The sequence below is a fragment of the Sitophilus oryzae genome, unplaced genomic scaffold (assembly GCF_002938485.1).
Source record: "Sitophilus oryzae breed Bouriz unplaced genomic scaffold, Soryzae_2.0 scaffold_1620_pilon_pilon, whole genome shotgun sequence".
NCBI lineage: Eukaryota > Metazoa > Arthropoda > Insecta > Coleoptera > Curculionidae > Sitophilus > Sitophilus oryzae.
The window spans coordinates 5,287,453-5,303,649 of NW_022146304.1; the positions used below are offsets into that span (position 1 = coordinate 5,287,453).

General features: G+C 31.5%; 1 protein-coding gene across 4 annotated transcripts; it reads right to left on the reverse strand.

The window, feature by feature from the left end:
• Positions 1 to 1,694: 1,694 nt before the first annotated feature.
• Positions 1,695 to 16,165, reverse strand: LOC115880231 (4-aminobutyrate aminotransferase, mitochondrial-like). Of its 4 annotated transcripts, none has more exons than XM_030897385.1 (10): positions 16,031 to 16,165; positions 12,395 to 12,630; positions 12,186 to 12,307; positions 8,577 to 8,744; positions 8,373 to 8,453; positions 8,155 to 8,317; positions 6,582 to 6,838; positions 4,577 to 4,821; positions 4,169 to 4,437; positions 1,695 to 1,979 (listed from the first exon to the last, which is right to left on the reverse strand). In XM_030897385.1, the coding sequence occupies exons 2-10, from the start codon at positions 12,444 to 12,446 to the stop codon at positions 1,855 to 1,857; spliced, it is 1,482 nt and encodes a 493-aa protein (XP_030753245.1). In that variant the 5' UTR covers positions 12,447 to 12,630; positions 16,031 to 16,165; the 3' UTR covers positions 1,695 to 1,854. The 4 variants fall into 4 exon arrangements, with proteins under 4 accessions (XP_030753245.1, XP_030753246.1, XP_030753249.1 ...); XM_030897386.1 differs by having other exon boundaries at positions 12,395 to 12,596; positions 16,031 to 16,163; XM_030897389.1 differs by having other exon boundaries at positions 12,395 to 12,474; positions 16,031 to 16,162.
• Between the last annotated feature and the right edge of the window lie 32 nt (positions 16,166 to 16,197).

Sequence of the window (16,197 nt, forward strand, 5' to 3'; positions counted from 1 at the left end):
TTTTTTGATCATGAGACATTTAATCAGTTCAGATGTATGTCAAGTGTTCTATTCTGCATCTGGTAGGTTAAATCTAGATCTAAATGGATAGTGGTGAAGAAAAAAAAATAGCAGAAGCTACTGCCCAAGTAGCATTTTCACGACTTGCGACCACATGTTTACTAAACACAACGTTGGATTATTTACAAAAAATAGTTAGCTCCGTACCTTGGGTATTAAAATAAATTTAAACGTTTTTATAACGTTGTGCCGATGTTGGACTAGTACTACAGCAAAGTAGAAGCTTCTGCGACGTCGAATAAACGTTGTCTTCTAACCTTTTTTGCTTAAGTGATCTTTAGGTGATTCGGACAACGTAGTTACAACGTTGGACAATATAGAGTTTTCCGACGTCAGTTTCAGGACCTATTCCAACGTTATGCAAACGTCGTCTGTTTTACTAATTCCAACGTTGTTTCGATTTCCTTATTCTTACGTTGGTAGGACGTCGAGTCACTACCTTTTTGCAACTGCATTGAACCATAACCTTAAATCTTAAATTTTTACTTCATTGTTCTGTTCAGTCAGACAGTTCAGTGCTGTTTTTGTTTTTATAAAAAAACCTTAATTAAAATGGGACATAAGAAAGGTACATATAAAACTATTTAAATATACATCGACATATATTACCGATAGTTTATCCACTCCCTCGTTTATTTAGATTATAGAGGGCGGCACAAGCTAGACTCTAGGATGACTAAATTAGGCAATCTTGCGACTATTTAGTATACTACCTGTTAAGGCCGAATTGCGACTTTATTAGTCCAGTATGCGACTACTCGAACTACTCCATCTTAATCTCCAAAACAACAAAGTGAAAGCCGCCATGTTGTTAAATAAGAAAATGTTTGGTTCCTAAAATAGCAATTCCTGCTTTTTGAATACATTAACTTGAAATATTTGATCCTAAAAAACACGCGGAAACAATTTTTTCGACTGCAAATAAATTATTCTCATTTTACTAAAAAAAAAAAAATCAAGAACATTTTTAAAACTTCTTTAATTTTAAGGCCCATTAGTATTTTTCAAAATAGAAACAATACATTTATCAATAAAGTTGTTTGAGTTTAACTTTTTTGCCTTGGGTAACGAGTTACAGAGTCGGTTAAAGTGTTTCAATAATTATGATCTTCAAACATCCTCCACACTTAAATACTTTTGTTTTGTTTTCCTTCACTGCCATCTGACATATGTCTCTAACTAAATCATAAAAATAATATTTTTACTATAATTATCCCAATTTAGGATAAAACGCGACTTAGACGCCATATTAGTTTTGTATTTCTGTGAATTAGTATTTTAAACAACGTTGCAGTTTGTACTAAATTAGGCTTCTAGCCAACGTTAGTATCCAACGTCGTTTCGACCCAAAAATTATTCTCCAGACTAGTGCAGACTAGGGTTGGCACGAGGTTGTGCCGACGTTGCGCCCCGACGTTTGGTCGCGTGACACAACGTTGTCCCGACGTCCAAATGCTGCTTGGGTGATTTTTTATCTTTTCCATGATGAATAAAATAACTCAGATCATTATTTTTATCATCAAAATACATATATAGGGATATCTTACAGAATTCCCACAATATAGGATACCAGATCAAAAGAAACGACAGTCCTGTAAAATACAGGACGAAATTTACACTATAAAAACACAATATACAGTTAGACAAAATTGACTTTATTCTGAAACATTTTTGTAAATTGATCATATAAGTATATTTAAGTTACTTAAATTAACAGTTATCACGGGGACAGTCACAAAGAGTGATATATGGAAGACATAGATTTTTCTTTGGTATACAAATAGTAGACCGTATTTACTTCTTTATTTCTTTGAGTACTTCTCTTAACTTGTCCAAAAATATATCGGCGTGTTTCTTAGTAAAAGTGAGTGAAGTTCGTAGACGGAGAGTTTGAGGATGAGACCCACCACTTATAACACCTAAAAACATAAAAAAAATAATATCATTAATATCTAATTCTATATTATATTTAAACAGCTGATGTTTCTGAACATATGGTGTTGAGGTTAATAATTTTAGTCAATCTAACTAATCATGAACTAGTCAATATTAATAGGTGACAAAATTATAATAGTGGCAAAAAAAACAATTTAATTTTGTCAAACGTCACAAAATATATAGTATAAAAAAGTCATTTTAATGCCTAGGCACAAAAGTACGAAAATCTATACTGATATATAAAATCCTTAAATGACTGACATACTAATTAATCACGATCCTGCTCAAACGACTCAACGTAAGAAGCTAAATTTTGGCATACAGGTTGATTCTAGGGTGTAGAGGTTCGATAAGAAGGGATTTTTCGAAATTCCAGTTCCAAGGGGGTGAAACCACCCCTCAAATATTACAATATTTTTTATTTAAAAAACGGTTAAGTTTCCGAAAAAACGCTTAAACACGTATATTTTATTTTCTATTTTTACATATTTTAAGATTTTTAAAGATGCATACAGGATGTTTCGAAAAATCTGGACATCACGATCCTGCTTAAAGCGCTTGACGAAAAAAGCTAATTTTTGGAAAACGGATTGACTTTAGGGTGTAGAGGTTCGATAAGAAGGGATTTTTTGAAACTCGAATTCTAAGGGGGTGAAACAACCTCTCAAATATTAGAATATTTTTTATTTAAAAACCGGTGAGTTTTTCGGAAAAAAACTCTTAAACACGTATATTTTATTTTGTTGTTTTAAATATTTTAAGATTTTTTAAAAATGTATACAGAGTGTTTGATAAAATATGACCATTGAGTAATCACGATTCTGCTTAAACTGCTTGACGTTTAAAGCTGATTTTTGGCAAACGAATTGACTGTGGGGTGTAGAGGTTCGATAAGGAGGGGTTTCTCGAATCTCAAATTCCAAGAGGGTGAAAACGCCAACTCAAATATTACAATATTTGTTATTTAAAGAAGGTTAGTCTTTCGGGAAAACGCTTGGATACGCACAATTTATTATGTTTTTTTACATATTTTGAAATTTTTTAAAAATCATACAGGGTGTTCCAAAAAGTTGGGTAATTGATTAACCACGATTCTGCTTAAACTGCTTGACGTAAAAAGCTTATTTTTGGCAAACGGATTTTTCGCAAGTCAAATTCCAACGAGATGAAACTACCCCTCAAATATTACCAAGTTATATAATAATATCGCCATATTGTTTTTTCTCATGCTAACATAAATGTGAGAAAATTTTATCCATATATATTATAAAACTGACATAAAGTGTTAAATTCAACGAGCGTAACCATATTTTCTCGATATATAATTACATAAAAGTTATTACTTTTAAATTTTTTTATATTATTTGGAATATTTGAAATTGTTTAAAAAATTATTTGTAGCGTTTAAAAAAAATAGCGTGTTTTATTCGGAGTAAAAATGACTTTTTGTGCCTCGCCTGTATGTCAAACGTACAGCCTCGCCACAAAATGTATCATTTTTACCTCTAATAAAACAATATATACTACTTTGTCAATGCCTTGTTGTCTGCCAAAACCTTTCTTTTTTTTCATTCCATATACTTTACATTAAATAGCCCACTGAAATATGATCAACCTATACAAAAAAGCACCCAAAAAGGATCTATTATGATAGTCTTATATATTATAACTTTATCAAACATGTTCTGAGCAAGCCCAAAATCTCTGCTTTACGGTGTTTTACGGTGAGCTTGTAGACGGTAAGAGGAAGCCGGGTGGACAACTCAAAAGGTACAAGGATATTTTCCACGAAAACTTAAAGAGGATTAACAAACAGAATGAGTGGGAAGAATCAGCTCAGAATAGAACGGGATGGAGAAAAATTGTAAACTCAGTTAACAGCGACAACCAAAAAGTAAAGAGGCAACAAAGCAATGAGATATTTGAATGCACGGAGTGCGGTAGACAGATAACAAACATCACGTATCGTGCTTTTCAGTCCAAGAAAAGCTCATGAAAGAAAACGCCTTGCGTGACCATCTTCTGATGCGTGTCAAATACTCGTCAGCGAGTAATGGCAGTATGTATGTCTGAGCAAGGTACGCACCCTTCAGGCAGAAACCTACGCTATCGAAAGATGCGTACAACTTACCTTAGATAGGAATCTAACCAGAGCAAATTATTTCATTACCTTTTGTTCTCAATCTGTTAATAATATCATCCCTGATTTCCGGAGTTTGAGCGGTGATAGCCAAGAATGTACCTCTTCCCCTAGTGGAATGAACTAATGGACAAAATTCCTTTTCCAACTCGCCCAACTGACATTTCATGTAATCCCCAGTATCGCGAACCAATTGCAATAGATCGTCCCTTTTTATTATGTTGAGGATGCTTTCGAGCATGATTACTTTGCTGGGGTCACCCATCCAAGTGTTGAACGTTCTATAAGGCTGTTGAGGTCTGTAAAGATTATAGATGTCTTGAATATTCTATACTTATTGAAAATGCTTGCAAGACCAAGATCAAAACCAAAAGAGTTTTGCTCTTGGTCTTGCATTTGTTTATCACTGTTCTAGTAGAAGTATAGATTCCGGCTTACTTCATATCTTCTGTGAAAAAGTATCCTCCTAACTGCAATTTCTTACTAAAAGTTACAATATCAGGGGGCGTTTCCAAATCGAAATACTCGTGACACCAGAATTTCCCTGTGGGTCCACCACCTGTTTGGACTTCATCCAATATAAATGCAGCATTGTTTTTCTTGCATATATTTTGAAGTTGTTTGAAGAAATCAGCTGAAGCATGGTTGTCACCTCCTTCTGATTGGACTGGTTCCACAATAACCTATTTTTATTCAACAAAAATATATCTTAAGCACTGAACATAATAGTGTATAGAGAATACAATAGTGTATCTAACTAAGTTCCTACAGTAAGTATTCTAAATAAAGTTCCTATGTTGATTTCCGAAAAAATTACAGCGAACAACAAGAATTTACAAGGGTACTTTCCATTATGATAGAGAGTATTACTGCTGGTGCTTCTCTTATCCTTTTAGATAGAGTAATTTCAATAAATGAAAATTATAGATGAACGAAACAGTGAACGTTTTTCAAGATATTTGCGTATACGTATAAAGATTCCGATGCATCGATTTTAGCATTAGCGAAATCAGGAGATTAATTTATTTAAAATAATGTCTTTACATTTTATCATTTCACTAATACTAAAATCGAAGCATCGTAATTTTTAAACGCAAATATCTTGAAAACCGTTCACCTTTTCGAACTAAACTGAGAACACCTGTTTTACGTAAAAAAGTTCTAGCTTTTTATATCATTTGATGAAATTACTGTACTATAAGGATAGGCCCTCGCGGCCTCAGTGGAGGGTCCCCCTTGGGACCCACTCTTAGTCAAATACAATACAAATACTATAAGGATAAAAGAAGTACCACCAGTAGTACTCTCTATCTTAATAGAAAGTTCCCTTTCAGGGCTGTTATGGAATTTTTCACAATCGCCGTTCGCCGTGGCATTAAAATGTGTGTAAGAGTAGCAAATTTCAGGAAAAACGGTTTACCAATGATCTTAAAAATAAACAAAATATATTATTTTTATTTAACTTTTCGAGGGTTGTAATTTCTTCGGGAAGCATTTTAGGGCATATGTTCATAGGAACTTTTTGTTATATTTTTATCAAAAAAACTAAAAATTTAAGTTAGGATGCAGTCAATAATCACCACATAGGCTAATAAAACTACTTTTTTCAAATTTGTCAAGCTTTCGAGAATTTTATTCCTATCATCAGGACAGTTTCTAAAATGTATAAATAAAAAAGACATTAATATTTTACAATTGTAACTGAGTCAATTAGTAAAAACAACATCCTCTGCACAAAAAGGCCTTAAAACTAGCATCATATGACATTGGAATCTGGAATGCAAGGAAATTTCCTTTATAAAATATTAAAATACATATCCACCGACATTACTTTTTAAAACAATTTTTTTTTAATTTACTAAGACTAATTTCTACATTGTTGTTTCGAGCTCGATCAAACAGTGACTGTTTAATAAAGTACCACAATGAACTAGATATTCTAGAACTCTCCTTATCAAAAGATTTTTTTTATATATAATGACAACCATCCACGGTCATGAACTATCAAAATATATCTATTGAATTTATTCTCCACTATTAAAACTAATAGTGATGTAAGTAATGTCGGTGAATATGTATTTTAATATTTTATAAAGGAAATTTCCTTGTATTCCAATGTCATATGATGCTAGTTTTAAGGCCTTTTTGTGCAGAGGATGTTGTTTTTGCTAATCGACTCAGTCGTAAGTTGTTTTTTCTGTTATACAATTATAAAATGTTATAATGCCTTTTTTTATTTATACATTTTAGAAACTGCCCTGATGATGGGAATAAAATTCTCGAAAGCTTGACAAATTTGAAAAAAGTAGTTTTGTTAGCCTGTGTGGTGATTATTGACTGCATCTTAACTTAAATTTTGAGTTTTTTCTTAATTTAGTCACTCACGACTAAAGCTGTTTTTTTTTTTTTTTTATCTGTAGAATTATACTCTGTATAAACCTACCCCAGCTACAGGAATATCTTTCTTAGTCCATTTTTCCATAAGATCCTCGACTACTGCCAAACATTTCGAATCTTCCTCTTTGTTGCAAGCTTCGTTCTCTTCCAATGGATACTTATATGCTGGAAATGGAGCTGCTGGCCAATCGAACGCTGGAATGTCGATTTTCTGGATGTATTTTGACCTGGTTGTGGATAGCGTTCCCATTGTCCTGCCGTGAAATGCGTGCAGGAAGGACATTATTGCTAATCGTGGTGAACCTGCAATGTTTAAGACGTTACAAGAAGTAAAACGTAATTTAGAGATTGTAGATTGTAGGTTCTGCTTCCCAAGTGGAAATCAACTTAAAGCAGAACTCAAGAACCTGGAAGATTCCTCCTGTAATCTGGAATGGAATTCCTCCAACGGTTTAAGAAAAACTTCACTCCACTCAGAGACTCCACTCGAAGAACTTACGATCGAGAAAAATCGAAGATTTTCCATGATTTAAGTAAGAACAATCTTCGGATTTTAACATGACGTTGTGTCCTCAATGAAAACCTCAGTAGATTGAACCTAAGAAAAAACGGCGAAAGCAGAATCTGTGGGGAAAATGGGGAGGCACAAGAACAATCACTGTGTCCTCCGAGACGATTCTTATCATTTTAAAAGAATTTCACTTAGCCATGGAAACAAGAAACAAGATCAATCGTTGTGAAATATGAAACTGTCACTTCCAAACTTTGTAAATTAAAATAAATACAAACTGTAAATATCAATTTTTCAAAAGAAGAAAAAACTGGATAGGGGATTATTGGTTCAACTTTTCTTGGCCATACATTTTCGAGAATACGTTGACTGGTGAACATTACTTACGTTTTTTAGAGAACGGTTTTAAAACATGTTAGAAAAGTTTTTAAATTTAGATACTCGCGAATCAATAGTGGTTATTGGAGTGGTTCCAACATGACTTTCATTATGACCCCCTCCTTCCATAATAAAAAAAAATGTTAAAAATGATTTATATCATAATTATGCAAACTCAAGGATAGGAAGAGGTGGACCAATTGCATGGGCCTCCTCGATCACCTGACCTATCCATTATAATGTTTTTTTTATGCGGTATGGTTATCAACAAGGTTTACACGAGGTTTTAACAAGAGGCGGTACGGGAGAAGTTTAATTAAGTCGACGGGTCGTTCTGTCTTGTTGGCGTCATTAGCCGCGGCACTTGGAGTTTAATACGTGTAAAACATAGCGGGAACGAAGGGCAAAATGAAATTTTGATCAGCAGTAGAGAACATGGGTAAAATAACATGTTTTCAAGCGAAAATTGGACAAATTGGGAATAGTTTAGAATATTTTAGGATGGTGAAAATAAAAGCGATTTACAAAAAGTATAATTTAAATAAGTTTTTCTAATTTCCCCCTGATTTTTTTGGGGGCATTGACCACTTGGCCTCATGGTTAAGCCGCCACTGGTTATAACTCAAGAAAGGGGGACTCAATAGATTTATAAGATCGTGGTGATTAACTTCCCCCCTCCCATACAATCTATAAATGGTAAATTCGCAAATTTAGTTTATAAGTGTTTTACCTGGTGGACTATTGAGACCACAAGAAGTTTGTTCTTCGACACTAAAGTTATCATTTCCTCTCATTTTCCTTCTGTAAGCCATAAATGCATGTTTATAAGCATTTTCGTTAGCACATGCTCCACACATCATCGTGTTGATATGGTCTAGGCCTTTTGGAGCTACCTAAAAGTATAATTATGATAGAATTCTAAAAAATAATGTTGTAGGAAATACTTACTAAGGATACAATATTACATAGTTTTGAGGGCCAGTCATCACCTGGAAATACGCCTAGAGCTGGACGATTGATTAAACTTTTCTAAAACCAAAAACATTGTTTAAAGCGTAAACATTTTGACATTACACTTATAATAATATAATAATTATGATACACTCTAACGGAAAATGTCTTTAATAATAAAAATATTCAATAAAATATTACCAAGTTATGTTCATCTTCAAATAGTTTTAAGAGATCTGGATGGTTATATCCTAGAGGTATGGACGATATTTGAGTAAATGCATCTAGGTAAACGTTATCATCTGCATCCACAATATAATTTCCAATTGATTTATCGTAATTTACGAATATCTGAGTCGATCCAGCTTGCTAAAAAATAACAATATAAAATTTGAGTAATAAATCTAGAGATTGAGTTTGGGAGGGGTAGTGGCAATATTTAAGTAAAGCACTTGATTTAAATTAAATTTAGGCTGAAAAGTAGCTAATGATCGAAAAAAAACGGCGTCCAGTTGGCCTGAATGAATCATTTCATAGCCATCGCCGACGCCGTTTTTTCGATCATACTGTATTTTAACTCTGGAAAAAAATAAACTTGGATTGGTCAGGATTTTCTATTTTGATTGGTATTAATAATTTCTTTTATGACAATTTTTTTTCTACCTCATTTTATCTTTCACAGCTATTACCTATCTTGTATATGTGGTCCTACGTAGCTCAACCTAAGACGTTTATGGATGTAAAGCACCAGATGGCGGGGCGTATTTCACAGTCTTTTACTACAGAAAAATATTTTTTGTTACTCTGAATTTTGAAGCGCCCAATAAAAACAGAGAAAATAAAAATCGATAATTTTCGGACTGTGCCAATTGGTTACTAATCGATCAGATACTTTTTATCTATTAGATATACTATAAAAGCTGGTAATTATACAATTCGACCATTGTAAATACCCGACAAATTTCGCAAGGCCGACGAGGCCGATGCTTTATAAGAAAAAAAAATGTTTGTTTAGATAATTTTCGAGATATTTTTTCTTTCTGAATGCACATTTTTAAAGTATTTTATATTCTTTGTCCGCTTGATCTATTATACTGGTTGCACGTATCGAGGTTCTGTTTCTTCTAGTTTTAAAAAATGTTCTTATTTCTTTGTAGTTGTAGCACAGAACAGTATGTATCTGTTCTGTGGTTGTAGTGGTTGTAGTGTAAAGTTAGATTAATGTTAAGTTTAATTATAATGTTTAGTGTAGAATACCAGAAATAGTTTAGTAGTGTTTTTATAGTTTATTATTTCGCAGTTAAGTAGTAGGTGAAAGGATAATTTGGTTATTTTTTCTTTTTGTTTGATTAATTCGTAAGTTTGATAATTTTTTCAGTGTAGAAGTGGTTGAAGTAGTGAAGAAGTAGTTGTGTAGTGTTTTTATAGGAGATTATATTAGTTTATTTTGTAGATGAGTAGTGGGTGAAGGTATTTGGGTATTTTTTCTTTTTGTTTTTCTTCTAATTGTAGTAATTCTATTAAGTATTGTGATAGATACACTATATCTCTTCCTTCAACTTGGTTGAAAAGTGCGTTATCATATAATTTTGGTTTTCTGGGAGTAGAATATACGAAAAAAAAAATCTGATCAAATTTATTTTAAATTAAATTAATCGAGTTTTATTAATCAAATTAATCTAGTCAAATAATAATAATAGTTAGTTTCTAAATACTATACAGGGTGAGTTTCCTACGATGTTCTCTATGGGTATCTCGGAAACTACTGGAGATAGAGAGTCGGTTAAATGGGGAAAAAATTGCAGTTTTGTGGGTTCATAAATATGCGCCTTTCGGATTTTTCGGAGAAATTCAAGGCTTACTAGATATTTGGAAAAAAACAAATTTTGGCTATTTTAAAACTTTGTCTCTAATTCCATTATAATCTACCGTATGATCGAATAAAAACGGCGTCAACGATGGCTATGAAATGAAGATCGCTGTCATTTTATACCTATGTAAAATTATATGGGAAATATCATCGATCGTCATTTCATAGCCATCGCTGAAGCCGTTTTTATTCGATCATACGATATTTTAGACAAAAAGTTTTCAGATAAAAGTTGTAGATAATCACATACCTAATGAGTTTGTGTTTTCTGTTTTTTTTTCTAAAGCCTGTCATTTTTGACATATGGCACAAACATTTTTTTTAAATGGAAACCATAGTTGGCCATGACTTCATAAAAGCGCCATTTTAAGCTTTTCAGCGATATAGGTATAATATGTTTTTTCGAAAAATTACAAGTTATAGCCAATTCTTTTCTTTCTTGGCTAATTTCCATACCAATAATACCATGCCAATTAGTTGGCATCAAAAATGTAAAAAGTTTCATGTTTTCAAAAAAAAATATCATAAAATTCGTAAAGCACTCAATTTAGAATAAAATAATCTAAGAATGAAACGATTCTTTTATAAACCTGCATTAAATCAAATTAAAATAGGTATGTAACTTTTTTTTAAATATTAATTAACAGCAATTAGCATTATCATAAATTATAAATAATGTACCAACATATCGAAATAATAATTTCTTTGTTAATACGGTTTAGAATTCTTAAAATAACAGGCAAAAATAATCCACAATTTACAATAAAATAAAAGTTTCGTTTAAATTTCTTAATCAGCTGATCACTATTAAAGTTCGCAGAAACCCTGGCTATATTATTACATTACTCTGAGGAAAATAACGAAAATAATCGATATTTTTGACTCCGCCCCGAAAGGTTCACGATTTGTCCTCCAGTTGGCAGCACATTTTGTCTAGTCGGTTGGGTAACTTTAAGAATATATAAACAAGGCTATTATCAAAGTTATTATGATGTACTTTTTTACAGTAAGTAATGTCTTTGACAAATTTGTAAAAGAAAATTTATTTTATGAGATATGGTTTAAATATTTAATAAGCGTTAAATTAATTAAATTTTAGTAATAATAATTTAATTTTAGCATTCAACTATTATTTATATTGTGTGATCAAAAATATTATTATAATCTATTAAAATAATTTGTCATTCTATTTGAGACGACCAAACCATATTTTTTTAACTATTTGGCAAAGATTAGATATGACATGATTTTTTGGAATCAAAATTTATGAATCCACTACCACTACCATTATATCTTTATTTAGAAAAAAAAGCCGATTAATTGTTCTTTGTAGAAATATACTTGAATTAATCTATACAGGGTGAGTCTTAAATATGTACAAATATTTTTAGCTGTAGTATATTTTGACCCCAGAAACACGATTATGAGGTTTTTTTCGCGAATTTTTTTTAAACTCTGGCATTTTTTGAAAAAAAAAATTGAAAACTGTAACACACAAATTTTGATTTTTTTTTTAGTTTTTACTTAAAAAACATAATTTCTTGATAATATGGTAACATAGGTAATAGAATAAATTTACAAGAAAGTAAACCTAGAAAAGATTCAGTGGTTCTCAAAATTGAAGTAAAAAATAATTTTTTTGAAAATATTTAAACTAAAATAACTCGGTTTTTTTGGACATATTTGAAAAACGGTAAAGAGAAAATAGGTTTCTTTTATTGAGATCTAACAGCCCTGAAAATATTTGCTCTTATTTAAGATTTACCCTGTATAGTAGGGAGCCCGTTTTATACTTAATACGGAAAAGATTGAAATAAAAGTCTCAAACAGAAAATTTAATTCAGAAAATTGGGTCGCCCTGTATAAATTATTTTTTAATTAAACCAGAGTTAATAAAAGTATAAAAAAATGTAGGTTTATAATTATATTTTTTATTATACCTGTAATTTGCTTAATTCACTTAAAAGTTTTTTGGTGTTAGGACCAGGTACCGGAGTCTTCATACATGGTTCTGATGGTTCTCCAGGAAAAGGAACACTGGACGAAAAATTCACTTTTTTCTCTTAAAAATTAGAGAATAATTAAAACTATTAATTAGAAGTAAACCAATTATATTTTATTATCGCTTTTTAATCATAAAAAAACGTACCTTGATTCTTCTTGTTAGTGATTGTAGTGCTTCTAGCACATCTTGACCACATGATTTTCTACTTTTAATTCTCCAAATTACTGAAATTTTTATCTTTAAAAGATTATAACCTTTTATACGTTCAACCAACGTTGCATGTACGTCGACTCTACAAGATATTGATCCAGAATTTGGAAAGTGCTTTGCCTTTCATCCAGACTCACTTTCAGTATGAAACAGACATTTTTGTAATTATTCTGAGTAAGAAAAGTAAAAAATCCGTTAGCACTTATTGTAAATTAAACTGATGTTGTTTGATGCCGGTACTATACGAAAATAAATATGTTTTGAAGTTGATAATCTGTTGCAATCTACCGGTTCCAGAATATATTTTTAGATTTGTAATATTAAACCGTGTAGTTGACAATGTACCTAGATCTTAAGAAATTTATGTATTTAATTCGCCATTTTAATATTTACATGCCTTTTTATAATGTAGATTTTTTGTACTCAGTATTTACTTTAAAGGGTCCCGCAGACTGCGTTTTTGTCAAGCGGTTTTGTTGGACGGACGAAACTGTTCTAACAAAAAGGATCCAAAACTGTGTGTTCGAACGTACACAAAAAAGTATAGTTTCGAAAACTGTCGTTCTTGTAGGAAAAAAAAAATAATGAAAATAATCAAGTTCAGCTGGATTGTGCCTGTCGATTTTGTTCGTTCAAATTGTTCGACAGATCATCCAACAAAACCGCCCAGCAAAACCGCAGTCTGTGGGGCTCTTAACACTAAAAAAAAAGTTAGTACTAATTGTACTAAATAAATATACAGGGTTATTCACCACATACGACACGGAGTATTATAGCTAAACGATTAGATTTTTACAAGTTGTAAGTTTTGGGTTCGTTGAAGGACTATTAGAGCTACAATTTAAAAATATTTAGCGAGTGTCCCAAATAAAGATATAAGATATAATATATAGATAAAAGATACGAGTGTCCCAAATAAATAAAAAATATCAAAGTTGTATTTTTTAAATGGGACACTGTATATTATTACGTTTTTATAGTTTTTACGATTGGATTAATGTAAATCTGATTACGGTTTACCGCACTTTAATCTTACCGTTTTTGAAATATTTTTACGTTTTTGTCAAAATACAGTTAACAATTTTAATGCTTTGTTTCTCTAGGCATATTTAAGTTTTTAAAACGAAATATTGTACTGAAGTTTATCTATTTACTAAATTTTGTGTTGCAACAATAAAAATTATAGTACCTTACACGGAGTTACAATTATTTTAAATAATTACTAGCTTTAAAGGGCAATGACTTATTTAATTTAAATGGAACACCCTGTATATTTTACGGCAAACAGATGCATAATTTACTTGTCTATCAAATTGTATTATACCATTTTTTACCTATCTCTTTAAGTTTTCGTAGAAAATGCATTTTCTTAATGAGAAACATCAGTGGCGGACTAAGCCTGTCGGGGGCCCGGGGCGGCGAAGCAAAATGTGGCCCCCGGTCTGTTTAAATAATGATATACTTCTAATGCACATTTTGTAAAAATTAAATGACGTATGTATAATGGTTGACAAAATTCAAGTATTTATACAGGGTGTCCCAAGCTGAGCCTGCGTTAGAAGTTTCTAGAGAACTACAATATCTAGATATGAGATTTTGTGCATATCATTGTTTCACAATGAGATCTATCGATTAAAAATATTTTCAATATGGCGGCACTTTCGGAAGTACCGGAAGTTGACAGTAACTTTCTTATTTTAAATGGGTAACCCTATTTTTTATTACATATTTAAATCCTCTGTAAAATTTTATGAATATTGATATTAAACACTCTATACCCAACGTTAACCGTTTTTGAGAAAAAAAATATTTATAATTTTTGGAGGAAAAAAACTGCCTGTCAAAATTATGTATATAGCCTAAACGTCAAATTTAGTGATTGCAACAGCCACTGTACCATAAAGAGAATACATGTGGCTATCTATGTCAAAAATTAAATTGTCCGAATGTCATATAATAATGGCGGTAGCTGTCATGGAATTGAGCGATTAAAAAATTATCATAAATAATTTTTTTTTCAAATGGAAACCCACTTTTTTATTTCACTAGTGAAAAGGTTTTCCAATTCGTTACGTTTTAACTAGACATATTCCTATACCTAAAATAAATCGTTTTTAAGTTATTTAGGATTTAGTTTGAAAACGTATATTTTTCTTGATTTTTTCGTCCAAAAATTTTAAATATTTTTTCCTTAAAAATGCTTCCAGGGAAATACCGCGACAAAATATCAGGCCCGTGGCCCGTGGCCCCAATTATACCTACTAAAGACTTCACTGCTCATTATCAGTAATGAAGCTAGAATACAAGTTATGTTGTGCATTGGTTGTAATTTAAAATGTTTATTCAGTGAAAATAAATAATGAAACCATTGAAAAATAACTTAAAAGCTAAAATAACTAAATTCAGTTTCAAAATATATAAAAAATAATAATTATTCGATATTTTAAACAAAGAAAATTACCCCTTGATTTAATTTCCTAAATAGAAAATGCCATTGACAATTACTGGGGCCTGATAATTGATAATTAAGTAAATATCTGCTTCCATTGATACTGTTTATAGTTGGCGTATACGTATGGTTTGCATACTCCACCTACAAACTGCTTTATAACTACTGAACACATATTGGCCTTGTTTGCCAGTTGAATAAAAAAATAGGTACCTACTTATTAAGATTCGGAGGCCCCCTAAAAGACGGGGACCGGGGCGGACCGCCTCTTCCGCCCCCCCCCCCTTGGTCCGCCACTGAGAAACATTTTCTTAACTAGAAATAACAAGTTAATGATATTAAAAATTTTTATTGGTTGCTGTTTTTGGATTATGAATTGGATTATGGCAAATTAATTAAATAGCGTTTATCTCATCAAGGAAACCGAAATCGACAAAATATCAAGATACAACTTTTACTAAGCATTTAACGGTCTAATATTTTTGCTAACAAAAGAAAAAAAAACAGTGGCGCATATATTTTTTTTTCAAAAAAAATTTCCAGTGATAACCCATATGCACATCCCTGGTGAATATGTCGACGCTTTTTTAGCATTAAAATATGTCGCACTTATAGTAACTTTTCCCTCAAAATGTCATTCGAATCGCGAAAAGTACTTGGAAGAAAATTATAACAAATCGAAAGATTATTAAGACTTTAACACCCTGTAACTACGAAACAAAGCAGAATCGGACCTATGTTAACATGAGGAATAAATCTTATTTTTACGAGAGGAATATCCCAACGAGAGATGGTACATGTTTTTTGAAACACCCTGTAGTGGTATATCTTCTTCAGTCATCTTGTTCATCATCTCTTTTGCGGAAGAAACATCACATCATCCACCTCATTTATATCGACAGTCGTTTTCCGTTTATCATAATATATTTTTAGTATTTTATATCGTTAACAAATAATGTTCCTACTTACTACATGCGTATAGCTTTTTCAAGAAACGCTTGCATCTCTGCTGTATTCATAGTTAAAATAAAATACAATAAGGCAATATAAGGTATCTTTCTATACACGATTTTTTTTAACTGAAATATATGTTTCTAATTTCCTATAATATGCATATTTACCTTTATTCTATGAGTTCTACTTCGTGCATTGAGGATATTAACTATTTTTACATGTTGAAATACACTGGAAATTTAGAAAAACCAAACCAAAATTTTGAAATGTAAAAAATGAACTACATTTTATTCATATTTTGATGATTTGAAAATATATCAAAATGACATTTTTT